Source organism: Octopus sinensis, linkage group LG17, assembly GCF_006345805.1.
Source record: "Octopus sinensis linkage group LG17, ASM634580v1, whole genome shotgun sequence".
In the NCBI taxonomy this organism is placed as follows: Eukaryota; Metazoa; Mollusca; class Cephalopoda; order Octopoda; family Octopodidae; genus Octopus; species Octopus sinensis.
This window is the reverse complement of record NC_043013.1, coordinates 13,601,760-13,620,338: the sequence shown is the minus strand read 5'-3', so window position 1 is coordinate 13,620,338 and position 18,579 is coordinate 13,601,760. Positions and strand designations below refer to the sequence as shown.

The 18,579-nt window shown below is 36.4% G+C and overlaps 1 protein-coding gene across 1 annotated transcript in view; it reads left to right on the top strand.

Moving 5' to 3' along the window:
* LOC115221043 overlaps positions 1–18,579 on the top strand; it is a 336,595-nt gene that overhangs the window by 12,462 nt on the left and 305,554 nt on the right. The window contains exons 2-3 of the mRNA XM_036510356.1: positions 3,911–3,963; positions 13,364–13,412. Coding sequence (XP_036366249.1) covers positions 3,944–3,963; positions 13,364–13,412 — 69 coding nt within the window. The 5' untranslated portion in view covers positions 3,911–3,943. The remainder of the gene's footprint in view (positions 1–3,910; positions 3,964–13,363; positions 13,413–18,579) is intronic.

Here is an 18,579-nt window from a genome sequence, read left to right as displayed (position 1 = left end):
GAAAGTCTGCCTAAAGCCAGCTGGAGACGATGATCTCCTGGGGCTAAAAGCTACAGTAACACCCACCCTTAGTGGTTAGCCATATTGAGATGGCTAGTATACTTTACGAAACCAAAAAACGATTTCTTTCAAATATTTTTTAATTATAGTCACGATTTCGAGAATGACGGTTCTGTATTTCCTTTCTGAACAACCTACAAATGATTTTTTTTTATTATGATCACGTGTTCATGCTGCGCATTAGCTCACTTTCTCCATCAAATCGACATCACCTGTACAGGTGCTTAGTGTGCCACAAATGAGATGTCCAAGTTGTTGCAGAACAACGTGAAATGAAGCGTTTAACTCAAAAACCCAACACACCACCCGGCCTGGAAATCGAACAGACGATTACGGGAGCAGCACCCTAACCGCTTGGCCATGTGCCATCACACAGACTCACCCACGCTAATTTTTGTTTTTTGGTTCAATAACTTCATATCAATCCCATTAATCCAAGGGTCACGACTAATAATAAATGCTTGATTTTCTAACATAATACCTTTCCTAATCTTGTAAGTTAATAGACACAAATAAGTGCTTAAAATACCTCACGCCGTTTATACAGGCATCCTTTGTTTTGCGGAACCTCAGGTTACTGAATTTCATACATATAGAATTAGAGAAATATGATCACTAATTTCGGAATACTGCCTTTATTTCGCTCCACCCTCATTATAATGCAGGTAAATGTTAAATCATAGTATCAATGATTTTTTTTTACCTTGAACAACATCTGCCTCTCACTACTTCCGTCTTCATGTTGGTGTCTTATGCACTTATTGTTTTCATACTTTCTCTCACCTACCCGCTCCCTTCTTGGCATCCCTCACATTGTTTGAGCATGTGCCCATTTTTACATAAGTTTGGTGAAGGATAATACATCGGCAATATTGTAAAAAACATTGTGTGTGTGTGTGTGTGTGTGTGTGTGTATTACAATACTTTCATAAGAATGTGGCAGCATATGTAGCCATATCATTCAGACGTTTTAGATTTTGCAAAAGGTCTACTTTCAGGATATTTCATGCTGACAGACTTCTACTAATTGTTCAGTTTTAATTATATCTGACCCATTCTTTGCTTGCCTTTTTTTTTCTCTCTCTCTCCCTCTCTCCCCTTTTATGTATTAATTTATTTCATCTACGAAATCAGCCGCTTAAATAACTTCATTTTACATACAGAAAGATCTCAACTTAATAATTCGAATGATTATATCGTCAGTGATGAGATTTGAAGCAAGCAGTTTTTGGAAGGTTTTGATAAAAAGCAAGCAGTTTCCGAATAAACGATCATTTGGTTAAATACATCATTTAAAATGATAAATAAGAAAATGTCTCTAGTTTTTTCTATTTTATCCCTCAATTTTCATTTGCTGTTCATTTGGATTCATCACTTGATGTGGCTTTGCAACTTGTACTTAGTTCACATGAGTAGAAGGTGTATCTCATTACTTTAAAAATGCATCAAGCATTCCTAGGTTTCGCAACCAGTCTTCTTATTTTCTTTATAAATTTCATAAATCAGATGCAGTATATATTTAAATCAGCATCAACTTTCCTATGTTGCTCAAACTTTGTATCTTGGAACTAGAAATTCTCTTGCTTTTTAAATATGTGAAAAGGTTTTATGAATTCATTTAAGAGAGAAGCAATAATGAGTTTCCACTATTTGGTCTTTTTTCTTCAGTTTATTTAGAGTGTTTTTATTAATTTATAATGAATTTAGAGTATATTTATTAATTTATAATGAATTATTGTAAAGGGAAAACATGCACACAATGTTAACCTGCAAACAAAATGAATGGCTGACCGAATGGAAAACATTCACAAACACATTATTGACGTCCAGTGTTGTAATTAAATTTGTGTAGCAATCTTTATGAATGCTTAATATTATTTTACGGGATTGCCTGCTTAATGAGCGCAAATTACTAGGTTTGGATGTAATAATCATCAGCGAGACTAGGAATTCGAATACACGCAAATTTGCACCCGTTTGTAGCAGATTCAATATCTTCACATTTCTTATTAAATCTGGAATGGGTGGTGGGGTGGCGAAGTGACAGGATTATTTCGGGAAAACCTGGGACTAGAGATCCATTCAATTTTCGTGGACCTGGGCAGACATGATTCTCGATATGCGTTTTGTCTTCCTGGACTCTATGTTATTGGTTGTAGATGTGAACAGTAGCGAAGGTGGTGCCTTTAGACTGATAACTGTGTGTTCTTCACTGTGGAAAGGAAGCAGGATTTCTTCAGGCCTTTCGAGGGTTTCCTAGGAACGTCCCGATCTTTAGTGCTAGTGTGTAATTGCAACGCCATCTTGAATGCATGTCTCACATTCTGGCAGCACATCTGGCCCTTGATCTATTCTTCTACACTAAGCACGAAGGTTGAATTTTAAGAGCTAGAGTATGCGATCGAAGGAATAAGGGTGGAAGATGCTCAATGCAGCAACAAGGCCACAAATCGACCTTTGGCGAATTTGGAAGGGTGCGTGACGCTCTACTACAGCAGATGTGACACTTCGCTTAACTATTTGGGGTGGACGATGGATGGAGATGAGCTTTACTGCCTACATCGATGGTGTGCCATGGCTCTTGGCCTGGAATGCGAAGTTCTGTAAAAAGCCGATATCCCCTGAATCCAAAGCCTCTTTGAAGTAATCGTGCCTGCATTTATACTCTTTCTGTGAAAAAGGAACTCCAGTACTTATTATCTGCAGAATTGACTCGCCATTTTCGTTACACATTCTGTACTAAACACTTTCCATGGTTCTGTCTATTCTTGCTTTAATGACATTCGTTTGTAAAGACTGGATTTGAGCAACCACAATGAGGCCTTCTATTTGTTCTTTGAGCTCTCCATTATTCAACCATAATCACGATTTATCTGCTGCAACATCCTGCCTTCGTCTGAAATGCTTACCATCTAACTCTTTTAAACAGTTGTTGCTCCTATTTTCTTCTTTCATTGTATTATTTCACAATCTGCAAAGTGTCTTCTCTCTTACTCTTCTATATCATATTCAGCCATCTCCATGCTGTTTTCTATCAATAACTATCACTTCTATTTTGCCTGTTTGGAGCTTTTTGATGATTTCCGGATGTGATCTTTATAATCCATTTATACTGTTCTCTCTTTCAGAGACGAAGAATTCTGTACATTATTTACATTATTTACATTAGACGGTTATGTGTCCTCAGCTTGTTTGTTGTTATCAAAACGTTTCGGCTGATTTATTTCTCAGCCTTCATCAGGTGTCCTGGTGGAATTTTAGTAACATCACCAACAAATACCTTAAGAATGAGAACTTAAGGTTGGGTCTAAAATTCCACTAGAACACCTGATGAAGGCTGGACAGTAAATAAGCCGAAACGTTGTGGCAACAATAAACAACACGAGGACACATATCCGACTAATGTAAATAATGTAAATAATAATCCATCTATACTTATATAAACTGTGTTTCATATTACATTTGATGATTTTATTTTCCTAAACATTTCTAAATTATGCCTAAAATAATATGTTAAGGGATTTTCACTGATATCATGAAAACTGAACCTTATAAAAGTAAAATAATTATAAACACTATTTCATATCTTTATTTGAAAGCAATAATAGCTATGTTCAGATTTCTACAACTAAACTGAAAATAAAAATATCTTTTCCCATTATATTTTCTGAGTCTATATCTGTGTGTAGTTGGATTTTTAGATGTGGTTATTCTTTGTCTTTTGCACACTACTGTTACTTATATACCTCCTCCTTCATATAAGCATATTGTTTAAACCTTGCTACTAACAGCTAATCATTCTAACTCCAAAACGTTTTCTGCAATTAACCATGTTTGTATTATTCTCTAGATTGGAAGAGGTGGAAGACGAAGGCCGGTGGCAATGGCATCTTCTGCCAATGGGTAAGTAGACAAACATTTCCATATTACATTTACTCATCATATTTAAAGACACCACTAAACCTCTAAATCTCTTCATATCTGATCCTTAGAGAATTTTAAGTATTGCTTTTATCCTTTAGTATTTGAACAATTTCAACAATAATAAAAGAAAGAATAAACTATATTTACCCTACCATATTACTGGAATTTATATAAAAGGAAAGCGATGTTATTGAGTATTTTCCATGATGGTAAAATGAAAGAGAAACGACAGTAAAGAAATTATATCTGGCAAGTATTTAGTACAGCAGTCTGTAAGTTCAGGTAACTTAGTCACCCTAGAAAAATTTAGAACATTAATAACCAAAATAAGATTAATGTTTTACGAAGTCTCTACACCAAGTGAAAGAATTATATACGGATTTTATTAATTGGCAGTGAATTTCTACCTACAATGCTATTTAATATTACGTCATTTCAATGACATTTGACGTATTTTATTGTGACAGAACGATGCAAGAATGCCTACATTTCTGTTATAAAATCTACCAATTCTTAATAAATTTATATGAAGCCTAATTTTCATAAATATACACATAATGTAGTACCTCCATGTAAGTGAAAGAACTTAGGTCTTTCCATAAAACAGTTAAAACTACTCTCCAATCTGTTATGCTATATAATAATTGCAACATCTTTTCTATTTGTATGCACATTTAATGCACATTTAATGGCCACCATAATAAATGGAATTTCAAGATGCATTTTTTGAGAAATCTTGATATGATATATCTTTTATCTCCTGCCTTTGACTTATTTCAGTCATAAGACTGTGATCTTACTGGGGCACCGACTTGAGAAAGTTTTAGTCGAATGAATCAATCCCAGATCTTATTCTGTTTTTAAGCGTGGTATTATGCTATCCGAAGGGTATTATTAATTAATATCCTAGAAACAGCTGTAAGACCTTCTATCTATAAATTCTCTAATATCTATGCAGCCTTGGTTTTTTTACCTTATTACGCAAAAAATTAATATATGATAGATCGTTAGCCACTACACACATTTTTCTCTCCTTGTTTTTTTCTGTGTCCCTTTCTGTATAAAAATTAAGAGAAAGAGTTTTTGAAGAGCGTCAGTTAATCAAAATTGTGTTTCTCTCCTCAGTGACATCAGTCCAAAATTGCGCTTCTCTTTCTCGCAGTGATATTTCATTCGGACGGCTTTAGATTCGTATCACTATTTCTCGACAAAACGCATTAATTTATCTTATTGCAACACACTTCATATATCTTTTTTTTTTAAAAAAAAAGGAATATACAAATCGCTAAACTATGATGAGAAATGAGGCTCACCCTTTTGTTACTTTGCCACCTTTACCACGACCTATTTTTCGGGATTCTACTAAGGGACCCAAAATACCAAGAACTATCAGACAGCATTACAATCAATCTGCCCGGAAAGGACCGAAGGTAGATGTGCAGGCTGCAAAGAAGGAAGCAGCTGCCCACCAAGTACCAACCTACACACCACCACAGCCTCAGTATTATGCCCAACCACAGCAGCAGCATTAGCAGTCTTACCCTTCACCTCACAGTAGCAATGCAAGCCCTATTTCACCAACTTATGCTAGGCAACCTCATAGTCCCGTTACCCCTATAACACCTGGGGCTGGTTCTGGAACTTTCGTTCATGGCCAGTACAATTCTCCTCTAGGATTGTATTCTGCTGAAGCCGCTACTGAGGAATTAGCTTGTCAGTCTGGAGGCCTTATTACTGCTGCTGGTGGTGACAACATGAAGATTTCTGGTGGGCCGAAATATGATCCCTGCAGGTTACCTGACAAACCAAAGATAAATTATCGTGAATCTGAAGTCAGAAAATGAATCAGCAAAGCGTGCTGAGGAGGCCCGACGTGCTGAGGAAGCTGCCGATACAAAATTAACTGGCAGCAATCCATCAAAGCAGCCACTGTCCTTCAAAGTATTGCAATGGATGACTGATACCGAGAAACCTGCTGATGAAGAAGAAGCTACTACACCTACAGTGTCTCGTAAGAAACAGAAGAACCCACTACTGCGTCACAACTCTGAAGATGATGAAATGAGATTCTCTGGTCTCCATAGTAAGCGTGATATTCTGTCCAAGTCTTTTAAAATGTTGCAGAATTTAACTGTATCAGATAGTCAAGATGAAGTCTCATCACAAGGCACTCAAGATGAAGATGGTGTTGGTAATTATTGTGAAGCATCGATCCGAAACGTAGGCTCGAAACGTAAAAGACTTTTTCTATTCCTGAGCGTTATACTAATACATCTGTTTGTTTTGTACACCACCTCTCTTCGTCCTTTGTTTTTTTTCGAAAACTCTCCCTATATATATATATATATATGGATTTCGTAGACAGAAACTTACAGAAATCAATCGTTTATATATGTATGTACATATGTAAGTGTATGTGTGTGACTTTGTTTCTGTGTTTCGCCCTCATCACTGCTTCACAACTGCTGTCCGTTTATTTACATCCCCATAACTTACTGGTTTCACAAGAAGAAACTAATAGAATAAGTACCAGGCTTATCAACATAAAAAAGCACTAGGCTGTCTCATATTTTTGTTTGCGCACTCAGTTGTATCTATCAATTTATCTTTGTGTGTATATACACGTTGCCCGTGTTACATGTAATTGAAGAATTAGACTTTTCTGTTATATTTTCTGTAATGTTTCGAATTTCATCAAAATTGCAGATGAGGGTTATTTCCCTCTTTACACAACCTAACAAAATTGTAATCGTAACACATGTATCCCATACTAATGATTTTTATGCGCATATTCCAAAATTCTTGTCTTATAGAACCTGTTAAAAGGATTTTGCTCCTGAAAAATGGAGGTCCTGGAGCACTCTAAAATGTGAGAGTTAAGGCCCCTATTGGTGGGGGATGTCTTAATGTCAAGCAGAGAAGTTGAATTGTTGAGAATCTTTTTAACTTGGGTCTTATATCTATTGCTTGAATTTCTTTGAAATAGGAAATATATGTTCACTGGGTTTGTAAAATAGAGCAAAGCTACAGGAAACCAAAAGACGAATCATCACAATAAGCAGTCAGCTACCCTACTCCAGTCGTTACCACTCCCAATGTAGAATTACAGCCGTAAGATGCATTACGAATCTATAGTAATTGAAAGGGCGTGACCCAACTGAAATAAACATTAACAACTGTGTGACGTGAGGGCTAAGGAGAAATGAAAGTTGGAGTTTGCAAATGACCACTGTACTGATACGTAACTGGATAGAATAAATTTACAATCTATAAATGTCTTTGAATAACCAGTCACTCATCTGGGAAGGCCTTGAAATCAATGTTACTATCTGGGGACTATGTGTGACTCAGTGATACTAAAAAGACTGAAAGGAGGTCTGCAATCAAATAACTTTACTCAACACTTTGCAACTGAATCAGCGGAAGCAAAGATGCCTCCCATTTTCTTGACAATTTATGCACCACATTGCAGAAATCACAATCTAAGTGTATGCCAAAGCAAACTCTTACACTGTTGTATCATTGAATTACAAATAATGCTCATCTTCTATGCTCGGGTGACCCTACAGCTTCCAAGAGTACAACTGTATTCGTCTTTGCTTAGATAAAATGACTAAATTGTGGGTATTAAGTCCCCATTAATGGGTCTTTCTAACTTGCAAGAAGATGAAATTTTATAAATATTACTTCATTTGTATTTAATATCTGTGGTTAAAATTTCATCAGCAGCAAAAATATATGAATTGTCATGGGGTTATGACCTTATGCATAGAATATAATTCCCAAATTTCGTAAAGATCCATTCAGTACTTTTGACCTAATTTTGGATCATAAAAGAAATGACTAAAATTTGGGAGTTAAGGCCCTCAATATGGTGTCTTAGAATCCTCATATGAAGTGGAATCTTTGAGAATACTTCTTGATGTGTGTCAATTACTCATGGTTGAAATTTCATCAACATCGAAAATTTATGAATTTTCATGGGGGGTTCTGCCCCCTTTAAGCCATCTGAAATTCAAACCACACATTGCATTATACCCGCCCTTATGCATTGAATCTAAGTTTCAAATATCATAAGGATCCATTCAGTAATTTTGGTCCATGAAATTGTATGAAACACTCAGCATTACTCTTCTCTCTAGGCTTGGATTTTGTGTTCCAAATTTCATTATGATCGGTGCAACGGTTTTTGAATATATAAGTAACACGCGAACACACATAAAGACATTGACGTTGATATAATAGATATGAATAATGTTGAAAAAAGCCTGCGAAACGCAGAACATAAACAAATGTGGCGTTAACAAAAAAAAAAGCACGAAGGAGTTCCAACAATAATAATCCAACAATGCAACACTCGCGTACGAAATGAACTACTCCAAAGGCGAAGAAATTTGGAATGGCAGGAATGCTGTTCAAGTTCATTTTTATAGCCATAACCTCCACGAGATGCACGTGCATTTCGGTTTTCTTTTCAATAGTTTGCGACTGCTACCCACGACATTCAACGCAGCTGCATTTTGGCGTCCCGTTTCAGGAAAGTCTAAAGACTGCCTGTAATTTGGGTCTCAGCCATAAATCAGTATGTTTTGGAATATTTACTCTTACATCACTGAAATATATTTAGAATATAAAATGACATTTGAAAAAGATTGCGTTTCTTTTGCGATTTAGTGTACGTTAGGAAATCGTAGATAGTGATCACACAGCAATGTCAAGTAATATCATAAGCACTGGGAGTGTAAGATACGAAGTCAAACGTAACGAAAAGGAAGAAAACAACGAAAGGCAACAAACCCAGGCCGTATGAATGTATAATGATGAGCTATATGCACGAAATCAGAACACCACAAACAAAAAATATGAACAGGAAGGAAAGCGAAACAAATCTAAAACCTTAAAAGAGTGAAGGTGAAACTAATGATTATGATACTCTAAAAATGAATATAATCAAAGAATTGAAAGGCTCAGATCTCAGTATGGATAACTGACTGTAGCTCCCCAAAATTAAGATTGATATTAAAGCCACATTGATAATAAATAACAGGAAACTGGCCGTCACAGAACTAATACCCACAGAAACAAACTTCAGTATAATCAGGTTAAATGCTATAATATATCAAAGCCGGATACCCTCTCAAACCCATCCAAACAGGAGAATTACCACCTAAAAAAAATCCTGTGGATAAAGAATATCTAGAAAAAGATATAAAATAAAAGAAAGGATCAGTCAGTCCTTAAGGAAATTAGTAGACAATCAACACTACTAAGCAACAAGAACAGAAGTAAAATACTATGGAAATAGAAAATTCTAGAACAAAGTATACCTGGGATAAAAGAACAGCTAAAACAAGATATCCTCGCCAAAGTCCAAAAAATCCGCCAGTATGAGATACGCCAACGTTTCTTTGAACAAAACAAACAGTTCTACTCCAATCTCAAAAGATTCTACTTAGAACTTGGCAAAAATAAAATAGAGATCAATGGAAATAACAACCTAAGAACAACCTAGGAAAAGGTCTTTCAAAGTAACAAAAACAGCTCCTCTACAAATCTGGACTCCTATAACAACTGAAGAGGTCGGCAACCATGCACTACGCGGTCTCCAATTTCTGGTTGAAATATCAAACAGGAATACAGAAAACGATGCCCAGGAAATTTGATGAAATACTAAAAGAGCCTGAGACAATATTTGAAGGGCCCATGGAAGGGAAACATTTCCTGATTACCAAGTCCACTGAAACGGGAAACACACAAAATTACAAACCGATAACTTGTCTCGCTACAATTTACAAAACCTTTACTGCAGAGAATGGGCAAACATCTGGAAGATAACAACCTATTTCTGAAACAGAAGAAGGGGTGCTGCAAAAGCATCAGATACCTGTCAATAAAGCCATAACTGAAGACAGCCGACAAGAGAAGAATGGTCCAAGTATGACTGGAATCGATTATCGAAAAGCTTTTGATAATATTCTATGACCAAAGTATTGACAATAATCGAAAGAGAGCCCTCCCCGTTAGAACAGTAATATTCCAGGGAGACACGATCTTTCCACTCTTTCTGCTTGGCACTGACACCTTTATCTGACGTGCTAACTAGAATTAGATATGGAGACAACTTTTACGGGAAAACAATCGACCAACTCTTGTATAAGGATGATCTAAAACTATACGCTACAAATGATAAACAGCTGGAAACAGTACAAGAGAGCGTACATGCCTTTGCCAAAGAAATACACATGGAATTTGGCTTAGAAAACTGATAAAGTATTAGCGAAAAACTGATGAAGAATTAGCGAGTCTCTGTGACTTATACATATACGTTTTTAGCTGTTGTTTATTTCTATATATGGCTGTGCGCGCGCGCGCAAAATAGTAAGTTAAAAAACGAAAAATGAAAACAAACGGGACAACGTACACAAAAATGTATTATAGCTTGACGCCCACTGAAAGGAGTGAGTATGACATTTCGATCATTTACACACGCACACACATATATATACATATATATATATATATATATATATATATATATATATATAAATATATATATGTATATATTATAGATAATATATGCCTATATACATACGCATATGTACATACTTACATTTATACGTATATATATATATATATATATATATATATATATATATATATGTATGTATTTATGTATGTATGTATGCATGTATATATGCATATCTGGGCAGAGGACGTCATAAAATGTGTACAAAAATACGAAGCACGTGTACATGGAACACGAACTATTTTTTTCGAACAACGAAAGACACAAATGGAAAACAAAACAAACATGAAGAACGACTGGTCATCAGTTGCTGGTTGTTTCTCTATTCTCGTATTTCGAGCATTTAACAACAATATACGCATTCGATAAAACAGTTGCTCCCGCAAAGCAAATTAAGTAGAATTTGGGATTTTGCGGAGGATCAAAATAGGTAACACAACCAGGACAGTGAAAAGAAACAGGAAGGGCTGTTAGGCCTAAACGAGGTTGTGGTGACGAACGCGTAAATTAAGCTAGGACATGATACAAGCAAGAACAGGTCTTCCTTGTTCCAGCTACAACGGAGAGAAAATAAGAAAGATGTCCAATGGTCACGCGGGAGCCATGTGAGCAAGGAAGAGTGAAGGAGAGAATAACAGAGTAATAGGATAGAACAGTGGGAGAAGAGCAGGTAAAATAGTAATAATGATGATAATAATAATAATAATAATATATATATAAGGAAAAAGTAAAAAGAAACAAAGAAAATGCACACTAGGCATAAAAGTAATGGTTCTTTTTCTTAGAACAAAGATACATATATATACAATTAAATGATTTGAGGGAAAATTAAGAAGTATAAAAATCCTTACCATGAGTCATTATAGAAAGTCATACCGGTTTCGACATCGCTGTTCACTAACTTTGAATCAACACCAATTTCCAAACGCTGTTGGGTCTAATAGTACCTGTATCTGTATCTGTATGCAAGGGAGGTAAGCTGTTCTGAAAGTGATGCAATTAGATTAATATGATTAATAGAGTATGAATGGTATATGAGAAGTTTGAGGATTAGTGGGATTACTTGTATTAGTAAGGTTAGTAGTGTCCTGTATTAAGTTGTGTGTTCATGTTAAGTTTTGGTTGATATTTATTACTGAAAGTTGCCTCTTTATTTAGTCTTTACTGCACTGAGGTGTTCTGGGAGCATTGAGAAAAAGGGAAAATTAGGAAGTTTGGTTTAAGACTCCTATCACATCTATCTATGTGCTCACTAACATGTATCTGTCTATACTGTGGGAAACTGATTTGTTGTTTTTGAAGCGTTGTTCTTCGTGTTTGTCCTATATAGTAGTTTTGGCAACCTAAGCAAGTAATGACATAGATTTGGTTTTCAGAGGCAAAGTGAAATGTGACTTTATCTTAAATATTTCACCTTGTTTGAAGTGAAATTCTGTACCCCACCCCAAAAAGGTGGAAGCATGTGCCCCAGTTAGGCCACCCCCATTTTCCACCTTTGGTTCCGTTGTTAAGGGATATAATCTTGCACCGGTTAAATTTTGATAATTTTGTGTGAGTCCAAAATTTCGTTCATTGTTTATCCCCAGTCCGAATGGGTAAATTCTGGATGATGATGTTGAATGCCTCATTGTTTCTGGAGTTATATGTGGGGACGTATAGGAGTACATTTAAATTTGGTGTAGTATTTCGGTTAACTTCCCTTAAGGCTCGTATGTCTAATTCCTTTGAGGTACCATATTTTTGCTGTGATAATTGGTATATTTTAATTTCTAGATTACAAAATTCGCAATCAGTGGGGCAGCACGAGGTTCCACTGCAATTCCACATTTTTCTTGATAGTAAACAATATCGGACATGAAGTAGTTGTTCTGGAGGTTAAATTTCAGTGCTGGGATTATGAAGCTGTGGTTGATGCGTCCTGGGATCTCTTCTGGGTATTTTTCTAGCCAGAAGAGGATTGCTTTTATATCATAATGTTGTGGGAAGCTAGTGCATAAATTCACCACATCCAAGCCTTATTTTCCCTTTCTTCCTTTTCGCTTGAATTTTACACCATCTCCTGTTTCTGAAAAAGACCTTTGCTCGAAACGTAAAACACTTTTTCTTTCTTTCATTCTGTGAGCGTCTTATTAACAATTTGCATGTGTCAAGTCCTCGCGATATTGTTTTACTTGTCCTTTTAGTTCGTCTTTTTTTAATTAATTATATATATATAGGTACAACAAATTTGCCCATTTCTTTTTGCTGCATGGAAACACCTCTTTTGTGATATATATATATATATATATATATATATATATATATATGTGTGTGTGTGTGTGTGTGTGTGTGTGTGTGTGTGTGTGTGTGTATGTATGTGTGTGTGTATGTATGTGTGTGTGTATGTGTGTGTGTGCTTGTGTGTGTGTCTGTATGTGTGTTTGTGTGTGTGTGTATGAGAATAGAATAATTTCTAAGGTATAATTCCTGCTGTTCTTATTGTTTATCAATTGCTTCTGTTAAGTTTAATTTCTCCACCTTTTCTGCCATTTTCGGTATATTTCGACTTGCTTCTCTTTGAGGAATTGCCTCTTTCTGAATTCTCTCTTAATTTCTCAGCTTCCTTTGATCTTTATTTATCTCTCAACCTTCATCTCCATCTGAATCATTCTTTCTGTGCATAACTTTTCACCTGCCATATTATTCCTTAAAGCTGAGTTTCTTTTCCATTGTCTCAATTTCTTTCCATGCAATAACACAGCTTTTCTCTTCGACGTTCACAGTTAAAGGATAAAGACTTAAATATTCATCTTTATACACATCATGACAATTCATTTTACTGACCTGGAATTTTACCATTTATTGATTTCGCAGACTAGAACTTCAAGAAATGGCTGAGGAATCTGGTCAGAAACCCAAACAAGTAAGCTTTTTTTTTAATCTTAAAATATACTTGAATTATTCTGAATTGTGATGGATTATTTCTTGAGAATTTCATCAAAGGATTTGCTTAAAATGAACGCTGTATATTCTGTTTATGAATAATTTCATATATTTTCTCACATTGATACGACTGGTTGCTATCATTTATTCTGGTAGACCAAGCTATTATTCTTCAGACTGGTAGAGCTATCTGCAATTTTTGCAGTAGGTAGAACTCTATTTTATCTCTTTTTGGTAGATCCAGCTACTAAATTCTATATATTTATTGCAGGCTTCCATTTTGTTATATCGTTGCAGTCAGTGATGTGGTTTTCATTTTAATAATATTAGAAAAAACAGCTTCTATATATCATATTATTAGAGATGGAAAGAATCATCGTATTATATGTCAAACCAGTAAAACCAGTTTCTAAATTCCCCATATATATATATATTTATGTATGAATGTATGTATGTATGTATGTATGTGTATATGTATGTATATATGTATGTATATGTGTATGTATGTATGTATGTATGTATCTATCTATATATAAAGATTTATATATGTATGTATGTATATATATACATGAAATAAACATAAAACACAACAACGCGAGGACGTGGAACATGTAGAGTATTATTGGACGCCCAGGAAAGAAGGAGGGTTTAACGTTTCGGGCGGAGCTCTTCGTCAAAACCATAGGAAATGGAAAGATCCAAAGAAGGGAAGACGGAGGGAAAAAAATCTCCAACGGTACATACGCGGTCATATATATGTATATATATATAACATATGGTATAATTATAAACAGGGCAAATTTTAGGCATTTCTCCACAGATTGAAAAAAAAGATAATGAACAACCTTAATTGATTTTCAACCCTTGTTGCGTTCTCACGAGAGATATCCACATCATTCTAACAGTCTCCAGAGAAACAAGCAGCCAAACTGTTTCTATACTCAATAAATGCTGCAGTTACTCTATGTAAGGATCTCTAATTTGCATACCGAAAGTATTTGACACTATAAGTACCAGTGGCCAGTCAAAGGGGACGTATGTATGTATGTGTATATATATATATATACATATATATATATATACATACATAATACACACAATCACATATGCACACAGATGTATATATGTATATATATATATATATATATATATATATATATATATATATGTGTGTGTGTGTGTGTGTGTGTGTGTGTGTGTGTGTGTGTGTGTGTGTGTGTGTGTGTATGAGTGTGCGCGTGTGTGTGTTTCACCGATCACAGGACTTTCGGTTTCATGGAAAAGACTGAATGTTGATCTCAGAATCTTGGACAACATGGAGGAGATTACATGGTATCAAGATGACTGGCGATATGCACAACTGGATGCTTCACCCAATTTCCCTCCTTTTCAAGACACTCACCACCACCTATCACCTCCCTAACACCAGTTTTTTTTCATACCACTGTTTTTCTACCCAGAATCATTTCACAATTTATCCACCCTTCATCCTTCATTACTGTTCTCTCCACCCATACTTTCAATCCTCGCCCCTTCCCCAACCCTTCCGTACCTCCAATTTATCTCCCCTCACCCACCACTACACCACTCCCTTTTCCCATACACTGTGCATTCCTCTTTCTCACCCCCATCCACTCCTCCATCCTACCCAGCAGCGTGTCATCTCTCTCACTCTTCCTTCTCCTTTTTACAGTATCACCATTTATTTTCTGTGGTTCTGCATTAAAAGATATCCCCTACTCCCCACTCATCCTACCCACGTCGTACCGTCAATGTTCACCCTGACACCTTATCACACCTATCTTTTTTTTAACTCTCCTGCTCCACCTGATCACCTCCATCCTCTCTTCTAAAATACGAAAGGTCATCTTACTCCTTTATAACAGCAAACTCCTGCTGCTCCGACCCTTTTCTCTCATACTTTACTCCTTTCTACTCCTTCTCCTCTCTTAAACTTGCTCCACCTTGGTGTTTATAATCTTGTAAGAAACATAGTAACCTCACTTGTGCTGATGGAATGAAAATTACACCCAGATTATGTTGAAAGGTGTTAAGCATTAGAAGGGTATTATAGTAGTAGCAACAACGACCAGCCTGGTTCGCTTGTACCTCCGTCACACACAGCAGCAGCGAGTGTAAGTGAACTCCCATTCACCGTCAACATTGCGTCGAGTCAATCTCGGAACGCTGTCACTTGCTTTGGTTCATTGCACTCCATTTTCTCGGCTCCAATATTTGGGGGAACAATCAATGTGAACTTCTTTGGTTCAGATGCAAAGCGACCTCGTCTCACAGATAATGAGGACTGTAAAGTTTTCCTGGACTATTGTGCTCTACTCTGACTGACATTGCTACTCGAAAACATGCTTGAGTATTATTAAAGTTATTGAAGATTCAATCTGTGTTATGTATTTCTTGAACGTGAACTTGAATGTTAACAAAATGTTAAATAGTCATCAGTTATCAGTCATTTCACCTGAAAACTTAGCGCAATAATGTCGGACTATCTTCCTGCGGCATGACATCTTTTACAGTTACACATTGTGACGTCACTGACGTGAAATCAAGCTGTATTCATGCGCGCTTCAACAAGATGTGAAGAATTTAATTAGTAGATTAATAAAATATGGTCGTTTATTCGTGTGTAATAAATAAAATACCAAACTCATTCCCTATGGATACCGTATTTATTACAACTCGTGGCTTGTAAACGTATCTAACTTGCTTTCGCTCGTTAGATACGTTTACAAGCCACTCGTTGTAATAAATACGGTATCCATTGGGAACTCGTTTAGTATTCTCTATGTATTAAACATGCTAAAGCACACAGGAGCACAATTCCAGCCCGGAACAGGATGACTTTGACGATGATGTTGATGCTCATAATGGGGAGAAGGGGGATACAGTATACCACTGTATCGACCAGATTATTAAATGCTGCTATACTTCGCTACGGACTGGTCACAGTGAGCTTTTTCTTGATTGCATGATTCTTGTCCATTTTGACCCCAATTTTTGAACTAAATCATGTTCCCATAGTCATGGAGGCCTTCTGTGTGGTCCTGTCCAGTCTGTCGGATATCACTCAGCAGCTGTGTTCGATGGGTGCATCGCCAACAAGGGACGATGGACAAATGTGTTGCTATTATTTAGGAGAAATAAACAAGCAACAAAAATATCACTGAGAGAGAAAGAGAGAGAGTGAGAGAGAAATACAATTATCACTATAAGTGGGTGCGGGGGCGATAGAGAAATGTTATAATATCGGAATTTCAACGTTTCGTAAAAAGAGGACTGTTTTTTGCAGGGAAAAACATAAAAGGAATTAGTTCAACTTACATGAAGAAAATTTACCGGGTGTTCTATCGGTATAAACGTCTTCAGCAGCATGTTTCCATATATATATATATATATATATACACGAGTGAGGGGACAAACAAAAGGAGTTACATATATCAATCAGAACAGTTTGATTCAAATTCGTTGGTACTTTTGAGTTTCAAACGCGATGCTAGTCGTCAGCCATTTTGAATTTGTGTTCAAATTCAAAATGGATAACGACTTGCATCGCGCTTAAATCTCAACGAATTTGAATCAAACTGCTTTGATTCTCTCTATCTCTCTCTCTCTCTCTCTCTCTCTCTCTCTCTCTCTCTCTCTCTCTCTCTCTCTCTCTCTCTCTCTCTCTCTCTCTCACACACACACACACACATACATATTGTTCGGGATTATGGGCTTTTTGGGGGGTTGTGTATGTATGTGTTCGTGCCTATATGCTTATATACACGTGTATATTTCCTTAGGTGGATAGATAAATCATTTGTTTGACCGCACATTACAGGTTGACGCTCCACCTACCAGCCTCCCCAATGACGCATCTCAAGTCACGTCTGGTTCCTGATAGTTTAGTATCCCTAAAATATGATGCACTTCATTACTCCTTATCTATAGCCATACTGCGCCTTTGTAATCCGATGTGACTCTTGTCTTGTTCCTCGCCTCCTCTCTAATTTCGTCACAGAATTCTACTGACATTCTTTTCTATCGGTCTTTTGATGACTCTAACTCCTTCCTTATACCAATGCTTTCCTTCTTGTCATTATTTATAATACTAAGTCACTGTGGGTGCCCACCCCATCTCACTCCCCAAACTCTTATTAGTTCACATACTGAATATTTCCTGAATATTTAGATATGCTGCTAGCTTGTGGTTTCTTTCTGCTTCAACTTTCTGTCTCTTAGGTCGATCACACTTACCATATTTAAGAATCAATACAGAAATTGTTTTACGCATCAAGAATATGTAGAATACTGATTTGAAAACTTTCTGTAGTCCTATGCAAAATCAATGGGCACTATAAACTGAGAAAGAATGGACCTCGTCTCAAACACCTCTTCATGGCTGATTTAAAACTTTTCGCAAACAGCAGAGTCTAAAAAGGAGGGGCTGGTGTTGAGGCTGTGCAAAGTGCAACATGGATATAGGGACGGAAGTAGGTATCTCGAAGTTTTCGGTGCTTATTTTGAAGCGAGGGAAAGAGTAAATTGTAGGACTATAGGAGGGCCAAACGGAGAGAGAATGAAATACCCGGATGATGATGGGTACAAGTAATTTGGGATCCTGGAGCTGGACAATATACTGCACAAAAAAATGAAGACCAAATTCGTCGCTGCATATTTGATGAAAATAAGAGAAATAATCTGTCAATCCTTAATGAAAGTAATAGACAATCAACACTACTAATTAACAAGAAAACAAGAAAAATACTCAATAAATACAAAATTGCAGAACAAGGTAGGCCTGAGTTAAAAGAACAGCTGAAGCCGTCAACATTTCTCTGAACAAAAGAAAGAATTCAACTCTAACCCCAAAAGATTCTACCAAGAACTTGGCAAAAATAACTTAGAGATCAATGCAGCACCACCAGCAGAAATGGAAGAATTTGGGAAAGAAATATGGTCGTCGATGGAACTACCTCAGAAAATGTCTTTTAAAATAACAAAAACAGCACCTGAACGACTCTGGACCCTATAACAACTGAAGAGGTCACCCAGGCACTGAAAAACCTACGCAACTGGAAGGCACCTGGGCACAAGATCCTTAAGTCCTGGTTAAAATACCTGCCAAGAAAACATAAAAGGCTGAC